Source organism: Nanorana parkeri, unplaced genomic scaffold, assembly GCF_000935625.1.
Source record: "Nanorana parkeri isolate BGI_ZX_2015 unplaced genomic scaffold, ASM93562v1 scaffold2082, whole genome shotgun sequence".
NCBI lineage: Eukaryota > Metazoa > Chordata > Amphibia > Anura > Dicroglossidae > Nanorana > Nanorana parkeri.
In genome coordinates this window covers 92,766-109,575 of record NW_017308350.1, presented here as the reverse complement: position 1 = coordinate 109,575, position 16,810 = coordinate 92,766, and the positions used below count along the sequence as shown (strand labels likewise).

Here is a 16,810-nt window from a genome sequence, read left to right as displayed (position 1 = left end):
TAGTCATGCTGCACTGTGTCTGGGCTTCCGTTCTCCTCTATCGCAGCACAAGGTTATCTCGGCAGTCTTTTAGCAGGGATGCCAATTCATTCCCGTATATGCGGAGAGCCGCTAGAGGAAACGTCTGCGCATCCAAATCAAAAGTCAAAATACAGTACAGTCAAAAATGACTTCCAGATAAGACTTTTAACAATAATGATATATGTGTGCTCAATAAACATGCAGGAGAGCTCTTCCCTTTAATCTGACCTTTTGTGTTCCCTTCCCCTGTACGGCCGGCTTTACCTTCATTAAGCAATTACACAGATTGCCGAGGGGGGGCGGCGAGGCTCCCTTTATTTCACATGATAATAGTTGTCCTGATTGTAATTGCCTCGGTTTATGTGTAAGTTATTATGCGCTAGATTCATGCTAAATTAAGTGGTGGGTAATGCTACAAGATCGGTGCCACCGGGAATGAAAAGGAACTTCCGAATTTCGCCTGGCGGCCCCTGTTTATATAGCAGGGATTTGCCCAATTAGATTTTATATGAACAAATCTATATTTCTAATCTATATAGTATATAAATGGTGATTTAGTCCTAAGTAGGGATGCACCGATACCGATACTAGTATCGATATCGGTGCCGATACCGAGTGTACTCGGCCAAATGCTCCGATGCCTAGCACGATTACTTTTGGTATCGGGAAGCCGGGCAGCGCGTCATTACACGGCGCCGGTTTCCTGATTGGCCGGGAAGCGGCTGCATGCTCTCTCGTCACTTCTGATTGGTCGGGAAGCTGGCCAATTAGGAACCCGGGCGCCATGTAATGACGCAGCGCCCGGCATTCTGTTTGGCCGGGAAGCTGGCTTTATGCTCCCTCGTCATCTCATGACGAGAGAGCATGGAGCCGGCCAATCAGAAAGCAGGGCGTCGCGTCATTACACGGCGCCCGGCTTCCTGATTGGCGGGCCAGACGGCTCTGGCTGGGTACCGGAGGAAGGCCGCGTTCTGGCTGGAGAGGCCCCGGGAGTGACAGGCTGGACAAGGTAAGAGGGGACAGACTTGATTGTTAATCGGGAAGCCGGGTGGCGAGTCTTTACACGCTGCCCGGCTTCCCGGCTAATCAGGAAGCCAGGTGGCGGGTCATAACAAGCCGCCTGGCTTCCTGAATGGGACTTTCGTTACTCAGTAATTGGTATCGGCGAGTACTGAAAAAAGATTATCGGTACTCGTATTCGGTACCAAAATACCGGTATCGGTGCATCCCTAGTCCTAAGTCATGGTCAGTGGTCATTTAGTAATATCCAACTTTTGGTTGATGTCATGGATCGGGGCTCACGGGTATGAACTGGAATCAGGTCTGTGGACCCTTTCCACTACACTGGCAGGGACACATAGAGAAAAGGGTGCGAGCAGTGTAGGCTGACGACTCCCAGAGCTGGAGTACTAGCAGGGAGCAGAGCAGGGGAACTGAATGAGGCAGTGGAAGACAGAATAGGGTGGTAGGACAAGTTACAGGGCAGATTGCTGCAATGCTAGGTAGGTGGCATGGGGTCCCCCAGGATGTGGAATCTAAGGGGCAGCCGGCGTTCACCAGAGCTCCTGATGGTGGGGGTGGACTTGGCTGCGTGCTGACCCCAGGTCACAATCCCTAGGTTCCCCCAACTCACCTAATAGCCAAGAAAGACAGACACAGAGAGACTAAGCGGAGGGGCTACATGACTGGGGGGAGGAATAGTCCGGGGAGAAAGGGTTAAAAATAAAATGGGAATAGCTGCTCTTACCTGATTGGACGTGGGAGTCAGGAGCCGCGTGGTAAGGATCTGCGAGGGCTGAGGGACGTCCTCTTCCTGGAAATCTACGAAGGAAGCAGGTTGTCCCTCCCTCCCTGAATTTTGTGGTTATGGGGGTTGGGGGGGTTTCTTTTGTCACGGCAGCTTGGCTGGTTAGGGGGTCTTTGGGGGGTCTACAAAATCGGAGTTCATTACAAAAATGGGGGGCCCGCAGCTGGTATGGGTGCTTCCCCCTGTCGGTGTCCGGATTTGTAAAGGGCGTGGCCTGGCCCCTTGGGAACCCAGAAGGAGTAAGTGTCCTCCAGCTGGTTGTGGTGCGGCTGGGGACATGGGTGGAGTGTTATGAGAGGCCTTTTTGGGCAGGCGGGCACCCAAAGACCCCTTCTCAGGTCAACCATTGTTTAAAGTATTATTTTTGTATATTTGGTTTATTACTTTTGGTTATTGTTAAAGTTGTTTGTTTAATAAAAAGGCTGATGTGGCCGTTAAAATCCACGTCGCGCAGTCCGTGTGTTCATTGGGGTTTTTTTAACGGAGGGACGGAAAATTGACAAATCCATCAGTCATGGTTGACAAGGCCGGAGTTCTGGAAAGGTTGCATACACACATACAAGGGACAAGACAAAGGTCAAGGACAGACAGATGAATAGACTTCCAGGGACAATCCAAAGGATGGGGACAGACAGAAGACTGGGATCACCAGGGACAAGTCAAAGTTCAGAGCAGACTGTAGACAAGGATTTCCAGGGACAAGCCGAAGATCGGCACACGAGCAAACTTTAAGGAATTCAGGTTCATTCGCAAACCAAGGGGGCTCGCCATCTAGCTTGGGAAAACGAGTCAGGTACAGAGCACATGCCTGGAGCACTACAAGCAACAGCACAGCCCTGCAAGCCTGCAGAACCAGGGGTAAGAGTGTAGAACTACAAGTAATAGCTCAGCTGCAAGTCTGCACCTGAACTGTGACAAGTGGCCCCATGAACTTTGAGGCAAGAAGTTCCATTCACTAAGCTAACACACCAGGATGAGGATCTGTAAGTACATTTCAGTGAGTCGATCGAGATATGAAAATGACGCGGCCCAAATATAAATCCTTCTCCTTGTGTGAAAGCTTGGTGAATGAAACCTATTGTGTGTATGTCAGAAGCGGCCTTTCTGAGAACTTGCTGGTTTATTGTCCCTTTCATACAGGGCAGGGCAAATCCCGGAAACCAGGTAACCAGGGCTCCTTACGAATGACAGCTGGCACCTAACGTTTGAGTGTTTTCTCTAGTTGGTGTCAATGGACCCGGCTCCTAAAAAATTCCCTCTGGCTCCTGGATGGGACAGACTGGCTCCTGAATTCCAAAATAATTTGTCCACCTGTGCATTAATAGACCTCTGTGAGCTTGTTGGACATGGCATTCTGAAACCATGGGAGTTATTAGGGAGTCGTGTCCCCCCTCTTGCCCTTTGCAGTTATAACAACCTTCACTCTTTTGTGGTTCAACATAAAACAGAAGTCACCAACTTGTGTAACTAGATCGCTTGTTTATGGACTGTATATAAATGTATCGTAAAGGAGCTCCAGTCATACTGATAGGTAATCCAGAGAAGATGTCTGCACTGATCCTGCAGCCTGGTTAGCCGGATAGGGAAACATCTAGGGATGCAGCGATACCAGTTTTTTTGGTATCGAGTACGAGTACTCGATGGGCCATCTCCTTGCCATGGACTATCTCCTTGCCATGGACTATCTCCTTGACATGGACCTTCTCCTTGCCATGGGCCTTCTCCTTGCCATGGGCTATCTCCTTGCCATGGGCCATCTCCTTGCCAAGGACCTTCTCCTTGCCATGGGCCATCTCCTTGCCATGGGCCATCTCCTTGACATGGACCTTCTCCTTGCCATGGGCCATCTCCTTGCCATGGTCCATCTCCTTGCCATTGACCTTCTCCTTGCCATGGGCCATCTCCTTGCCATGGACCTTCTCCTTGCCATGGGCCATCTTCTTGCAATGGACCTTCTCCTTGCCATGTGCCATCTCCTTGCAATGGGCCATCTCCTTGCAATGGACCTTCTCCTTGCCATGTGCCATCTCCTTGCAATGGGCCATCTCCTTGCCATGTGCCATCTCCTTGCAATGGGCCATCTTCTTGCAATGGACCTTATCCTTGCCATGTGACATCTCCTTGCCATGGACCTTCTCCTTGCCATGGGCCTTCTCCTTGCCATGGGCCTTCTCCTTGCCATGGGCCATCTCCTTGCCATGGGCCTTCTCCTTGCCATGGGCCATCTCCTTGCCATGGGCCATCTCCTTGCCATGGACCTTCTCCTTGCCATGGGCCTTCTCCTTGCCATGGGCCTTCTCCTTGCCGTGGGCCATCTCCTTGCCATGGGCCTTCTCCTTGCCGTGGGCCATCTCCTTGCTGTGGGCCTTCTCCTTGCCGTGGCCATCTCCTTGCCATGGGCCTTCTCCTTGCCGTGGGCCCATCTCCTTGCCATAAGCCTTCTCCTTGCCGTGGGCCTTCTCCTTGCCATACAATACTGCTTTGGAAGACTATAACTCCGACCATACAAAACTTTTCTGACCATGTCAGCTCTTCACTGCATTTTTCAGATCTGCCATTGTATTCCCCCCAGGATTTTCCAGCATGCTGTAATTACATGATGTTATGATTGGTTGCACTATTAGCTTGTGTGGCGTGTTGATGGTTCATTTTTACTTTGTTCCTTTTCCCTTTCTCCGATACCTTCATCATCTCTTTTTATCATCAGTCTGTCAGCTTCCTGATTGCCTGAAAATGTTCCACTTCCAGTACCCAGGCTGGCAGCTACATGGTCCCCAACCATGGGAAACATTGCCCCTTCCATACTGCTTTATTGAGCACATGCCAGCGAGCCACCAAACCACCACATGACCTGTCAAGTTATTTTTACGGCACATTTTTCCTACAGAACATGCTGACTGTGCTGACTGTGTTGGTTGTACACTTCTGGAACGTTGGGTGAGAGTCCATTACTCGACTACGTGTTGACTTTGAGACCCGCCTTGGTGGCACAGCGCATGGATAAGCAGCACAAGCTTGATATGTATGTGAGGAAAGTGAATGAATGTTACTGCTGCCTTCAGATCTGTAAAATTACATACAGCGTATCTTGCACTAATGTGCCTGACCCGTTGTATGGAAATGGTATGAGTGTATGTGATGGTGCATATGATGTGTGTATGTGATGTGCGTATGACGTGTGTATGTGATGTGCATATGACGTGTGTATGTGATGGTGCATATGACGTGTCTATGTGATGGTGCATATGATGTGTGTATGTGATGGTGCATATGATGAGTGTATGTGATGTGCATATGATGTGTGTATGTGATGGTGCATGTGATGTGCATATGACGTGTGTATGTGATGGTGCATATGATGTGTGTATGTGATGATGCATACGACGTGTGTATGTGATGGTGCATATGACGTGTGTATGTGATGGTGCATATGACCGTCCATATCCATATGCATATGCACCACCACCCACTAACTCACTCACTGCCCAGGACATTGCCACTCATTTCAAAAACAATATAGATACAATTCGGGATCAGATCGCCACTGTCCAATCAGCTTCCCCTATTCATGTACCAGACCCTCCCTCACACTTGTTACTTTCCTCTTTTGACCCGGTCACCACTGAGGAGGTTACAAAGCTTCTCTCTGACACCCACCGCACCACTTGCCCCCTGGACCCTGTTCCCTCAAAACTACTTCGGTCACCCTCTTGCTCTATCCTAGACTCTCTTACTCACATTTTCAATCTTTCCATCTCTACTGGAATCTTTCCTACCCCACTCAAACATGCCCTGGTCACCCCAATACCCAAAAAACCTTCACTCGACCCTGCCAACCTCAATAATTTCAGACCTATCTCCTTACTCCCATTCACCTTTAAACCATCGCCCCCCTCTGCCAATCCCTGCACTGGCTTCCACTCGCCCAAAGGATAAAATAAAAAATATTAACAGTCACTTATTAAGCCGTCCACAACTCCGCCCCCCGATATATCTCAGACCTTGTCTCAAAATATCACCCTAACCGTCCCCTCCGCTCTTCCCTAGACCTCCTGCTTTCCAGCTCCCTAGTCAACTCCTCCCATACTCGCCTCCAGGACTTCTCTAGAGTCTCTCCCATCCTCTGGAACTCTTTACCCCAACCTGTCCGTCTATCTCCCACCCTGACTGTCTTTAGGCGTTCCCTGAAGACTCTTCTCTTCAGGGAAGCCTATCCCACCTCAACCTAACCACTGAACCATCACATTCTCAAACAATTCATCCCCCACACAGCTCCCTCCTCATGTATCACTGGCCCCTCCCTTCTTAGACTGTAAGCTCTCCGGGGCAGGGCCCTCCTTACCATCTTGTCTTGAATTGTATTGTAATTGTAATGTCTTCCTTACATTGTAAAGCGCTGCGCAAACTGTTGGGGCTATATAAATACTATGTAATAATAATAATAATATGACGTGTGTATGTGATGGTGCATATGACGTGTGTATGTGATGGTGCATATGACGTGTGTATGTGACGGTGCATATGACGTGTCTATGTGACGGTGCATATGACGTGTGTATGTGACCGTGCATATGACGTGTGTATGTGATGGTGCATATGACGTGTGTATGTGACGGTGCATATGACGTGTCTATGTGATGGTGCATATGACGTGTGTATGTGATGGTGCATATGACGTGTGTATGTGATGGTGCATATGACGTGAGTATGTGATGGTGCATTTGATGGGTGTCTGTATGTGATGGTGCATATGACGTGTGTATGTGATGGTGCATATGACGTGTGTATGTGATGGTGCATATGACGTGTGTATGTGATGGTGCATATGACGTGTGTATGTGATGGTGCATATGACGTGTGTATGTGATGGTGCATATGACGTGTGTATGTGATGGTGCAGATGACGTGTGTATGTGATGGTGCATATGACGTGTGTATGTGACGGTGCATATGACGTGTCTATGTGATGGTGCATATGACGTGTGTATGTGATGGTGCATATGACGTGTGTATGTGATGGTGCATATGACGTGTGTATGTGATGGTGCATATGACGTGTGTATGTGATGGTGCATATGACTTTAAAGATTATTAATTGGGGTCATTGTAATCAATCGATGTGGAATTCATTCAGCTCCACATTAATCAAACCTCAGAGACTTTCCTCACAAACGATTTTTCGGTCATTTAAATGCAAATCGGGCTCTTTAAGCGCCTGAAAATGTTTTAATAATAAGTGGCTACACGCGTGGTTATGCGTGACCTATGACATGTTTCACTTACGCCCGGCGGCCATTGATTACCAGTCGCAGTAAAATGCTTTCCATAATTTATATTGATGTCCTTCTGAAAAACAAGTTTGTAGATCGGCCTTGACGCGCGAGACTGCGGAACTAAAATATCTGACTGCATGGAGGAGAGATCATGGGGGGGACCCAGCTTGGTGTGCGTGCTTCATCCTACCGCCCTCAGTCATTAGAATTGGGTAACATTGTCATGTATGTTCAGGTCAACCAAAAGCTTGTGAATGGTGGACGGATGAGGTAGGGGTTGGGTATGAAGATACTGCCAGAGTTGCTTGTCCAGGGGGTGCAGTTGTGACCATGACCGGTTTTCTAACTTGTCCAGTTGATGGCAGCGGGTGGCTAGTCAGCAGCTGTCTACCTGCCGGCGTCTGTCTACCTGCCGGCATCTCTCTACCTGCCGGCATCTCTCTACCTGCCGGCATCTCTCTACCTGCCGGCATCTCTCTACCTGCCGGCATCTCTCTACCTGCCGGCATCTCTCTACCTGCCGGCATCTCTCTACCTGCCGGCATCTCTCTACCTGCCGGCATCTCTCTACCTGCCGGCATCTCTCTACCTGCCGGCATCTCTCTACCTGCCGGCATCTCTCTACCTGCCGGCATCTCTCTACCTGCCGGCATCTCTCTACCTGCCGGCATCTCTCTACCTGCCGGCATCTCTCTACCTGCCGGCATCTCTCTACCTGCCGGCATCTCTCTACCTGCCGGCATCTCTCTACCTGCCGGCATCTCTCTACCTGCCGGCATCTCTCTACCTGCCGGCATCTCTCTACCTGCCGGCATCTCTCTACCTGCCGGCATCTCTCTACCTGCCGGCATCTCTCTACCTGCCGGCATCTCTCTACCTGCCGGCATCTCTCTACCTGCCGGCATCTCTCTACCTGCCGGCATCTCTCTACCTGCCGGCATCTCTCTACCTGCCGGCATCTCTCTACCTGCCGGCATCTCTCTACCTGCCGGCATCTCTCTACCTGCCGGCATCTCTCTACCTGCCGGCATCTCTCTACCTGCCGGCATCTCTCTACCTGCCGGCATCTCTCTACCTGCCGACATCTCTCTACCTGCCGGCATCTCTCTACCTGCCGGCATCTCTCTACCTGCCGACATCTCTCTACCTGCCGGCATCTGTCTACCTGCCGGCATCTGTCTACCTGCCAGCATCTGTTTTCCTGCCCCAGTTTTTTTGTCACCAGTAATCTGCTGAAGCAGCCCGGAGCAACCACAATTACTGGGGAGCAATTTCCAGCCCCAACTGGTCTCCCTCATCTACCGACACTCAATGTCCTAATGAAGGTGATGCGCTGAACCTCTGAAATACATTGGCCGTATTGTACTGACTTTCAGTGGGAGTTATATATTTTTCTGGATTTCTTCAATTGAGTCTCAGGACTCTTTGTAAAAAAAAACTGCTTCTCACCTTCTGCACACCAAGCCCATGAGCATGAGATCATTGTCCTCTCGGACTGGACCAAGCAACCAAGTCATCTGATGTCTATAGCCTGCTATAGTCTACCCAGAACCAGGGCAGTCATCAGAAATTTTGGGGCCCCTTACACGGCTTTAGGCCGGGCCCCCCCGCGCCGTGCCGCTGGACGCAGGGCTTAGTGACGTGCTGGACGCAGGGCTTAGTGACGCGCTGGACACAGGGCTTAGTGACGTGCTGGACGCAGGGCTTAGTGACGCTCTGGACACAGGACCCACCTGAGAGTGACCCTGCAGAGCCCACCATAGATGCTGCATAGCCCATCTGAGACTGTCTATGGTGGGCTCTGAAGGGGTCTCAGGTGGGCTGGTCAGGGCTGCATCCCTCCCCTCCCTCCTTTCCTTCCTTCCTTCCTAGCTCCTCTTACCTGCACACATGGCCTCGTCTGCCGCCGGACCGGCCAGAAGTGACGTCACTAACGTGACGTCACTAACGTGACGTCACTTCCGGCCAGTCCGACATCAGACTAACAGCGTCGCTGATGGGGCCCTAGCTTGTCTCAAAGCCGCTGGAGCGGCAATGCTGGGGCCCTGCGCTGCTAGGGCCAGGCCTCCGCCTCCTCGACCTTCACCGTTGGCCGATAGTCATGTAAGGGACCCGGGCGGGCCCCCCAGGCTGCCCGGGCCCCTTACATGAGTATCGGCCGTACCCCCCTGATGGCTGCCCTGCCCAGAACTGATATTTCCTTTTATAATAGAGAGTAAACTCAACTAAGTTTCTTGTTTTTTTAGGGGGATTTGAGTTCCAAGATTTCCACACCATGTCAAAGGGTTCCAACTCTCCTCACCGGACATTTAATTTTTTACTTTTGCCAAATGCTATAAGAAGCCAGCAGAGGATGCAGCCACCAGGCTCCATATAGAAACACAAACTGTCCAAAAGAAGTCACCCGCACCCCAAGGTCCAATGTGTTGAACGCCTCTTTTATTCGGACATTATACAGACATGGCTGGCACAGTGTAAAAGCAATGTTTCGGGAACGAACATGGTCCCTCATCAGGCAAACAGTATAGAAACACGCACACACATATATACATACACCGCCTGGCCAAAAAGACCACACTCTAATATTTTGTTGGACTGGGTTTAGCTTTGATTACGGCACACATTCGCTGGGGCATCGTTTCAATAACATTATACAACGTCACAACATTTATTTCCATCCAGAGTTGCATTTATTTTCCCCAAGATCTTGTAGTGATGACGGGAGAGTCAGACCACTGTGTAAAGTCTTCTCCAGCACATCCCAAAGATTCTCAATGGGGTCCGGACTCTGTGGTGGCCAATCCATGTGTGACAATGATGTCTCATGCTCCCTGAACCACTCTTTCACAATGTGAGCCCCATGAATCCCGGCATTGTCATCTTGGAATAGGCCCAATGTGCCATCAGGGAAGAACAAATCCATTGATGGAAATCCTGGCCATTCGGTATATTCAGGAAGGCAGCTGAGCTCAATGTTGCTGAACCTAGACTTACGGTATAAACCTGTATTTTTATTCTCCTCTCTACCCGTTGGAGGTCATACCGAGAAGAATGGTCATTTTCATGGAACAATAGTAGTGAAGGACCTGACAATGGGTTTTGAAGTTTATTTGTTTATTTGTTCCAATATAGACTGACTGCTCTGTATCTAAAACTGGCAAATACAGCCGAATCAGATACGTCGTTTTGTTGTCTTGGTGTGATCATGGTATATGAGGGATTTTACTGTATGGTGTGATCATGGTATATCAGGGATTTTATTGTCTTGGGGTGATCATGGTATATGAGGGATTTTACTGTATGGTGTGATCATGGTATATCAGGGATTTTATTGTCTTGGGGTGATCATGGTATATGAGGGATTTTACTGTATGGTGTGATCATGGTATATCAGGGATTTTATTGTCTTGGGGTGATCATGGTATATGAGGGATTTTACTGTATGGTGTGATCATGGTATATCAGGGATTTTATTGTCTTGGGGTGATCATGGTATATGAGGGATTTTACTGTATGGTGTGATCATGGTATATCAGGGATTTTATTGTCTTGGGGTGATCATGGTATATGAGGGATTTTACTGTATGGTGTGATCATGGTATATCAGGGATTTTATTGTCTTGGGGTGATCATGGTATATGAGGGATTTTACTGTATGGTGTGATCATGGTATATCAGGGATTTTATTGTCTTGGGGTGATCATGGTATATGAGGGATTTTACTGTATGGTGTGATCATGGTATATCAGGGATTTTATTGTCTTGGGGTGATCATGGTATATGAGGGATTTTACTGTATGGTGTGATCATGGTATATCAGGGATTTTATTGTCTTGGGGTGATCATGGTATATGAGGGATTTTACTGTATGGTGTGATCATGGTATATCAGGGATTTTATTGTCTTGGGGTGATCATGGTATATGAGGGATTTTACTGTATGGTGTGATCATGGTATATCAGGGATTTTATTGTCTTGGGGTGATCATGGTATATGAGGGATTTTACTGTATGGTGTGATCATGGTATATCAGGGATTTTATTGTCTTGGGGTGATCATGGTATATGAGGGATTTTACTGTATGGTGTGATCATGGTATATCAGGGATTTTATTGTCTTGGGGTGATCATGGTATATGAGGGATTTTACTGTATGGTGTGATCATGGTATATCAGGGATTTTATTGTCTTGGGGTGATCATGGTATATGAGGGATTTTACTGTATGGTGTGATCATGGTATATCAGGGATTTTATTGTCTTGGGGTGATCATGGTATATGAGGGATTTTACTGTATGGTGTGATCATGGTATATCAGGGATTTTATTGTCTTGGGGTGATCATGGTATATGAGGGATTTTACTGTATGGTGTGATCATGGTATATCAGGGATTTTATTGTCTTGGGGTGATCATGGTATATGAGGGATTTTACTGTATGGTGTGATCATGGTATATCAGGGATTTTATTGTCTTGGGGTGATCATGGTATATGAGGGATTTTACTGTATGGTGTGATCATGGTATATCAGGGATTTTATTGTCTTGGGGTGATCATGGTATATGAGGGATTTTACTGTATGGTGTGATCATGGTATATCAGGGATTTTATTGTCTTGGGGTGATCATGGTATATGAGGGATTTTACTGTATGGTGTGATCATGGTATATCAGGGATTTTATTGTCTTGGGGTGATCATGGTATATGAGGGATTTTACTGTATGGTGTGATCATGGTATATCAGGGATTTTATTGTCTTGGGGTGATCATGGTATATGAGGGATTTTACTGTATGGTGTGATCATGGTATATCAGGGATTTTATTGTCTTGGGGTGATCATGGTATATGAGGGATTTTACTGTATGGTGTGATCATGGTATATCAGGGATTTTATTGTCTTGGGGTGATCATGGTATATGAGGGATTTTACTGTATGGTGTGATCATGGTATATCAGGGATTTTATTGTCTTGGGGTGATCATGGTATATGAGGGATTTTACTGTATGGTGTGATCATGGTATATCAGGGATTTTATTGTCTTGGGGTGATCATGGTATATGAGGGATTTTACTGTATGGTGTGATCATGGTATATCAGGGATTTTATTGTCTTGGGGTGATCATGGTATATGAGGGATTTTACTGTATGGTGTGATCATGGTATATCAGGGATTTTATTGTCTTGGGGTGATCATGGTATATGAGGGATTTTACTGTATGGTGTGATCATGGTATATCAGGGATTTTATTGTCTTGGGGTGATCATGGTATATGAGGGATTTTACTGTATGGTGTGATCATGGTATATCAGGGATTTTATTGTCTTGGGGTGATCATGGTATATGAGGGATTTTACTGTATGGTGTGATCATGGTATATCAGGGATTTTATTGTCTTGGGGTGATCATGGTATATGAGGGATTTTACTGTATGGTGTGATCATGGTATATCAGGGATTTTATTGTCTTGGGGTGATCATGGTATATGAGGGATTTTACTGTATGGTGTGATCATGGTATATCAGGGATTTTATTGTCTTGGGGTGATCATGGTATATGAGGGATTTTACTGTATGGTGTGATCATGGTATATCAGGGATTTTATTGTCTTGGGGTGATCATGGTATATGAGGGATTTTACTGTATGGTGTGATCATGGTATATCAGGGATTTTATTGTCTTGGGGTGATCATGGTATATGAGGGATTTTACTGTATGGTGTGATCATGGTATATCAGGGATTTTATTGTCTTGGGGTGATCATGGTATATGAGGGATTTTACTGTATGGTGTGATCATGGTATATCAGGGATTTTATTGTCTTGGGGTGATCATGGTATATGAGGGATTTTACTGTATGGTGTGATCATGGTATATCAGGGATTTTATTGTCTTGGGGTGATCATGGTATATGAGGGATTTTACTGTATGGTGTGATCATGGTATATCAGGGATTTTATTGTCTTGGGGTGATCATGGTATATGAGGGATTTTACTGTATGGTGTGATCATGGTATATCAGGGATTTTATTGTCTTGGGGTGATCATGGTATATGAGGGATTTTACTGTATGGTGTGATCATGGTATATCAGGGATTTTATTGTCTTGGGGTGATCATGGTATATGAGGGATTTTACTGTATGGTGTGATCATGGTATATGAGGGATTTGTACATTTATTCGTATTGTAGGACACTTTCTTCCTACTCCAGTCTTATAGGTCACATAGGTCTCAGACTTTCGTGTCCATGGACTCTTCAATCCGATTGTCCAGTCCAACCATATTCTCGATATGATACCCTCTTTTGGAACCAAATCCCACGTCCCTCTTTCTTTCACAGTTGTCCCCCTTTTATGTCTGGTGGAAAGACCTGTAAGAATAAACTTAGATAGATATCAATCAGCCACAGCTTAAGCAACCCCTAGCAGGCTTAGAGGGACCCCGGGCTTCCATGGAACCCTGGTTGAGGATGGCTGGTTTATGTGGAAGCCAGTGCTTTGTAATGATAAATTACCAGCTGAATAGTGACCATATGAGGCTGTATGTGGAGGTCTAATACTGATATTTAGAAATGATTGTTATACTTAACAAAAGGAACCATTTATTATTCGTGATTTTAAAATTTAATGTCAATTAAAATGTTTTTTTATGACATTACTATGTTTAGTTTTATGGTTGGTGCCTGAAAGGTCCATTACACGCCTATAACATTTCTGAACGGAATATTTGTTGCGGGACGTGGTTTCCGGATAAATCACCAGCCGGATAGTCTGATTATTTTGGCTTTTGTTTTGCATCCACTTTGTGCACCGGCCACCCAGCAGAGTGACCCTTACTACTAACAGCAGCGATGGCAAGGCAGCATGGGGCATGTAGTCCTCTGCCAGCTGGCAGTGCGGCAGTGCAGTAGAGCAACGTTCCAAATGTGAGACTAGAAAATGTAAACTCAAGATTGTATTTTAGAAAGAACAAAACATCTCTTACTTATATATGGGGGATGGGCTTGACCTATAGATATTTGAAGAGGGTTTTCTAATGCTTTAAAGTTCATTGGTAAATTTGATGCCTTTTTCTTCTGACAGGTACTAATATACAGTGTTTCCCCAAAAATAAGACCTAGTACTTTTTTGGGGAATTGCTAAAATATAAGACCTACCCCGAGAATAAGACCAAGTTGTGACCATTCCCAGGGCCGGTGGTGGCATAAGGGGGAACTTGAAGAGAGGCGGGAGAGAATCAGCGGTTGAGAGTGCACTACACATGAGCTAAGCTGCTGCTACAATAGGGGAAGAGAGCATAATGCTTATGCCTTGTGCCATTGCTACAATAAGGGATCAGAGCACACTGAGCATGCGCTGAGCCACTGCTATAAGAGGGGGAGAGAGTGCACTGAGCATGCGCTGAGCCGCTGCTATGATATACCCTGTTTCCCCGAAAATAAGACCAACCCCAAAATTAAGACCTAGTACCATTTTTGGGAATTGCTAAAATAGAATACCTACCCCGAAAATAAGACCTAGTTGTGACCATTCCCAGGGCCGGTGGTGGCATAAGGGGGAACTTGAAGAGAGGCGGGAGAGAATCAGCGGTGCCAACGAAGCCAGCGCTAGAGGAAGTGAGGCGGCAGCGGACGGAGCAGAGCCACATAAGCCGATGCCGCCTCTATAGCGCCGGCCCCTGTCACAGGCGGAGTGATACCAAATGCACCCCGCCTGTGAGGAATCCATAGTGAAAGCTTCGCCCATTCTGGTCACCAAATTGCTCTTGGAAAGGTGCGGCGCCCCTGATTGTCCTGATCACCCGATTCTTAACTTTGCCATTTTGGATTATTTATTTGGATTTGCATTAACTTTGGATTGTTGTACATTAAAAAAATAATAAGACCTACCCCGAAAATAAGACCTGGTGTGTTTTTTTGAGCCCCCCAAAAATATAAGACAGTGTCTTATTTTCGGGGAAACGCGGTATATGTTTTAGATCATTTTTTGTGTGGTTGCATATCAATAACATTTAAATAATAGGCCCTGCCATTTTTTTTCCCCAGACTGTCCGGCACGGATTTCCGTATCAGCCCACTGCTTTAGCCTATGATCCGGTTCAGAAAATTTTGGCAATTGGGACACGCAATGGAGGAGTGCGCATGTATCCTTTTTGTTCTCACCATAATCTTTGTACTTTGTTACTGAAGCATGTTCCGACCCTGAGGTAAGATGACGTCTTATTTCTTAATATCGTATTGCAGGATGTTCCATTATAATGTGCAGCCATTGGAGATGAATAGGAGAGGAGAATGTTCACAATTATCTTGTCATGTTTAAGGGGATTTCCTGTCTTTATAGAGGACCCTCAAATGATATATCAAATTGTCATTTAGGACAGTTCAATAAATGTTTATATACTGGACTTAAAGGAGAACTATGGGGTCAGTGCTTTTCCCCATAGTTCTCCTAAGGGTAACGGGAGGACACAAACTAGCGTCCTCCCGTCACCCAAAGCTCAGTATACCGCAAGTTACAGCTCGCGGTATACTTAGACGCCGTAGGCCGGAACAGATCCCGACAATGCTGTCTGGATCCACCCAACGGCGTGATTGACAGCTGGCTCTGCATATCTAGAGGCAGAGCCAGCTGTACCCGCCCCGTCCGTTCCGCCAGTCAGCGCTGGAGGATCGGAGCGGGGAGGGGGGAATCCCTGCAGGGAGCCGTGAGTGACAGTCACGGCTCTCTGCAGGGACAGGACCGAGAGGTGAGCGAACGCGGGTATGTGTTCTCTCACCTCACGATCTACTGAGCCGACCTGTGACAGTTTAATTGTTACAGGTTGGCTAGAACTATGAGGCTGAGTGATTTTCCCTCGCCTCATAGTTCTCCTTTAAAAAACATAAAACTTACTAGTCCATGGTTTCTGGTTGACGTCACCTTGAGGTTACATAAAGATGCAATGGCAACCATTTAACAAGCCATAGCGTCATAGAACTAAGTAGAGGCGAAATCTTGTGATGCTTCATTAATCTTGCGAGACTCCAGAATTTAATGCCCTGCCCCTGTGATGTGTCACGTGCAGGGCTGCCCCTACCTTATTCACCACCTGAGGCAGCCAGGAGAAGGGGGAGTGGTGGCTTTAGCCAAGATGTCAGCCCGGGGTGGGGATTGTTCTGTTACTTGGCCATGCTGCACACACTCCTGCTGCCCCAGCCATAGAGATGCCTCATTATGGGGATGCCCCTGGTCACATGGATATACCAGGAGTCTTTGGGTGGCCCACCGGTACGTCGTTCTTGCTTAGGTGAGAAAACTAGACAGTGGGACAGCGAATCTAGCTACAACAGGTATTTACCAAATGCAAAACATGAACATTTGACCTAATTGTGTAGAAGAGAGGGTGGAGGAGGAATGGGATGACAGAAAGTGCATTACTGGCAGGATCACCAGGTGAAACTATTGGGGAAAAAAGTAAAAACGAATGCCGCCAACATATCTAAGGACTGTTAAGTTGCAGTATATCACATTTTTTCCCCTGGGTTTAGATGAAGCCTTTAAATGAAACCCTAACTCACAGTTCAGATCCTCCTAATGTGAACCTGAGAAGTATGGAGGTCCTCATTGCTCTCCTCCTTCTGAAAAAGCTGGTTAAATGGGCGGCTCTGTCATCGGGCGGCCGCTTGCTCCTCCGAGGCCCCAGCGAGCGGCCCTCTACAGTGCCTGATTGG

At 47.0% G+C, this 16,810-nt stretch overlaps 1 protein-coding gene across 1 annotated transcript in view; it reads left to right on the top strand.

The window, feature by feature from the left end:
- LOC108800617 (syntaxin-binding protein 5-like) overlaps positions 1-16,810 on the top strand; it is a gene marked incomplete at its 3' end in the record, with an annotated part of 121,709 nt that overhangs the window by 17,953 nt on the left and 86,946 nt on the right. Inside the window, exon 2 of the mRNA XM_018572599.1 lies at positions 15,146-15,243. Within this exon, the coding sequence (XP_018428101.1) occupies positions 15,146-15,243 (98 nt within the window). The remainder of the gene's footprint in view (positions 1-15,145; positions 15,244-16,810) is intronic.